The following is a 2,722-nucleotide window of genomic DNA, read 5'->3' as shown; positions in this document are numbered from 1 at the left end:
CATCTCTTGAATGGCACCCCCACATTCACCAGCTAAAATGCTCCTGTACTGTTCTCTTTTGGAGGTTTTGTTTCCCCAACTATCAGCTGCCTGGTGGAGTTTGTTCACAGCAAGTTTGCAGGTGCTGGGTACATAGAGCTGCAATTCGGTTGATACTGCTACCACTTGGTGAGGGTTTTTTGCCTCATTATTGTGCATGCACAGTTACAATGAATTGAATTTCTGGCCTGTTTGGTGCTTTGTTGTTGATTTGTTTCCGAATTCCGTGGCTTGGTGCACAGATAGATTTCAATTGAAGTATACTTCTACCAGATTGCTTGACTTGGGAACGATCAACTCCTCGAATCAGTAGGTAGATGTTTACACTTCCCTCATGACAGGTTCATCAGTGTTAATGCATGTGGAATTATAATTGAATTTCTACCGTCTTGAGGGCTCCTTGCTACAAGTGTTTTGACTTTTGTTACCACGCTTCGTGTTTACCTCCCTTTCGCTGGTTCGTAGAGTCTCCAGGCTGGGCACTCCTGCGTTTTGACTCGTGACCGAGTCTATTTGGTGATCTACCAGATACCTCCTCCCTTGTGTAAACAGGATCGTGTCCTACATTCGTTACTTTTGAGGGATCCGTATTTGTCACTACCACTGTGGGACTGTCTTCGTTACAAATGTGGCAGTCCATTGTATCTTGCTTCCTTCCACAGGACAAATTTCTTCAATTACCAGGTTCCTAATAGGCGTTGTCATTAGCACTTTTAGCCATTGGCGTTTAAAATGTAACAATTTCGTTGGGAGGTGTTGATTAGTGGGATTCTTGGTTCTTAAATTGAAGAATTTCTTGGGCAAGGATGCAAAGTGAGGCAGTGGAGACGCTTGTCGGTTGAACTATTCCACAAAGAACTCATGTATCGGGGATGACTTTATTTTCACAAACTGTTAGAGATATTGTGAAGTTTTTTAAGTGGCAGTTTTGCAGGCACGCTGCCTCTGTGTTTACGACTCAATCACTACTGTTTTTGTTACAATTTTAAGGACTTGAGTTGGGGAAGTTTAAGACCGCCTTGGCCATCCTCTTTTCTGGGATATGGTGCACCCCTACCCGCTAGCTGCATTCGAGCAGTTCAGCTCTAGGATGATCCGTTTACCGAGCAATTATTTCACAGGACTCATTAAGAGAAGATTTGCCAGCTCTGATGTTGTAAAACTGGATTTCTAACTTGACAATTTTTCGACACTGCTTAGTTGGAGTGCTCATTTTTGGATTTCTACTTCTTCGGCATCCGTGTCTAACGGTCTTTTGGTTGGCCTGTGGCGGAAGCTGTGGTATGCTGATGCAGTAGGACCGTTTCCGGTGCTTCAATTGTGAATAGCTACAATTGCTATGAGTTGTAACAGTAGCTTTAAACCCGAAAACTTATTCAAATGTATCCGTTAAGTGCTTTTCCCAGTGGGACACGCGATACTTTTGATTCAAAATCATTTTTCGGCCCCTAAAGTTGGTAGCTCTCACTACAATCAACCCTCAGTAGTATTGGAATATGATCGAAGCCGACTTTCGTAAAAAGCCAGTGTGGTTTTTGTGGGTCCAGTGTAGAATGTGTGTACAATCGTGACCGACGCATGTTAGGTGAATGTGAAAGCATAAAAGTGTCTCGTCCTGGTCGAGAATCCGCAATTGAAAAGAGCGGTGTATGCGGCACCCATCGCAGCAACATTTAGTGACATTACCATTAGTCATTTAAAGAATTTCCCTGGCACACAATGGTTGTGGGAAAATCGGCCGACTGTTCGTGGCCGTCAAGTGCATTAACCTTCAAATGGAAGGCAGACACCACAGCGCAACACTGGCTGCGCGCAGTTTGTGGAAGTCATTGCAGTACATTTTTTCCTTAAGAGTCAAGGCATAGTTGACAGGCCAATGATCTTAAATGCTTCCCGGGCCGTACGGTTGCCATGTATATAAGAGTAACCAAGATGTGGCACCACTAGTGTGCTGCCACCAACTCAGTAATGGATCGCATCAAATTTTTGAAGTGCGTCTCATAAAGAATACTCTACTTCCAGGTGGGCAATGCCAAGGTGTGTACCAGCATCTCAGAGGCATTGCTATTCAATCACCAGATCTACCTGCAGTCCATAAACTACCCCACAGTGGCCAAGGGCACTGAACGCCTACGTCTTGCACCATCCCCCTTCCACACAGACGCAATGACGGACCACCTAGTGGACTCTCTGGTGAAGGTGTGGCGATCCCACAACCTCCCTCTCAAGCATTGAGGCGGAGTCCTGAGGACGCGATATGCTCCATCACGAAGTCCTTTTTCTGACATTAAACAGTGAGCAACCAACTATGACGGTTATACTGTTATTGAATTGTCTTGCCAGAAGAGGAAACAACACTCGATTAAATTGAGAAAATGGTTACCACCTACGGATTGAATGAGTAGAAAGCCCATTACGTTTCATCAAAAACTTTGAAATGGTGGTTCTTGCTTCACTCTTGGGTGTGATAATGATAATGTATTGGAAAAGACGAAATCCCCTGGCTTTGTACTGCTCAAGAGTGGAGGATGCTCGATATAGAGAGCTGCTTGGATATCAAATTGCTAGACAGTGCAAAGCCATTTAATAGAAGACAAGGTTTATAGTACCTTCACTAATGTCATGTCTTGCATCGCCGCTTGCTTACGTGATTAACACCTTAACACTGGTGTCGCAGATGCCT

General features: G+C 44.4%; 1 protein-coding gene across 1 annotated transcript in view; it reads left to right on the top strand. All coding sequences in view use genetic code 11, as the record gives it.

The window, feature by feature from the left end:
- The window catches only part of EGR_09147 (5-aminolevulinate synthase, erythroid-specific), a gene marked incomplete at both ends in the record, with an annotated part of 9,617 nt that extends 7,343 nt beyond the window's left edge, over positions 1 to 2,274 (top strand). The window contains one exon of the mRNA XM_024498396.1: positions 2,062 to 2,274. Coding sequence (XP_024347179.1) covers positions 2,062 to 2,274 — 213 coding nt within the window. The remainder of the gene's footprint in view (positions 1 to 2,061) is intronic.
- Between the last annotated feature and the right edge of the window lie 448 nt (positions 2,275 to 2,722).

This window comes from Echinococcus granulosus, assembly GCF_000524195.1.
Source record: "Echinococcus granulosus chromosome Unknown EG_S00134, whole genome shotgun sequence".
Lineage (NCBI taxonomy): Eukaryota > Metazoa > Platyhelminthes > Cestoda > Cyclophyllidea > Taeniidae > Echinococcus > Echinococcus granulosus.
The sequence above is the reverse complement of the archived record's forward strand: the minus strand, read 5'-3'. Positions and strand labels throughout refer to the sequence as shown.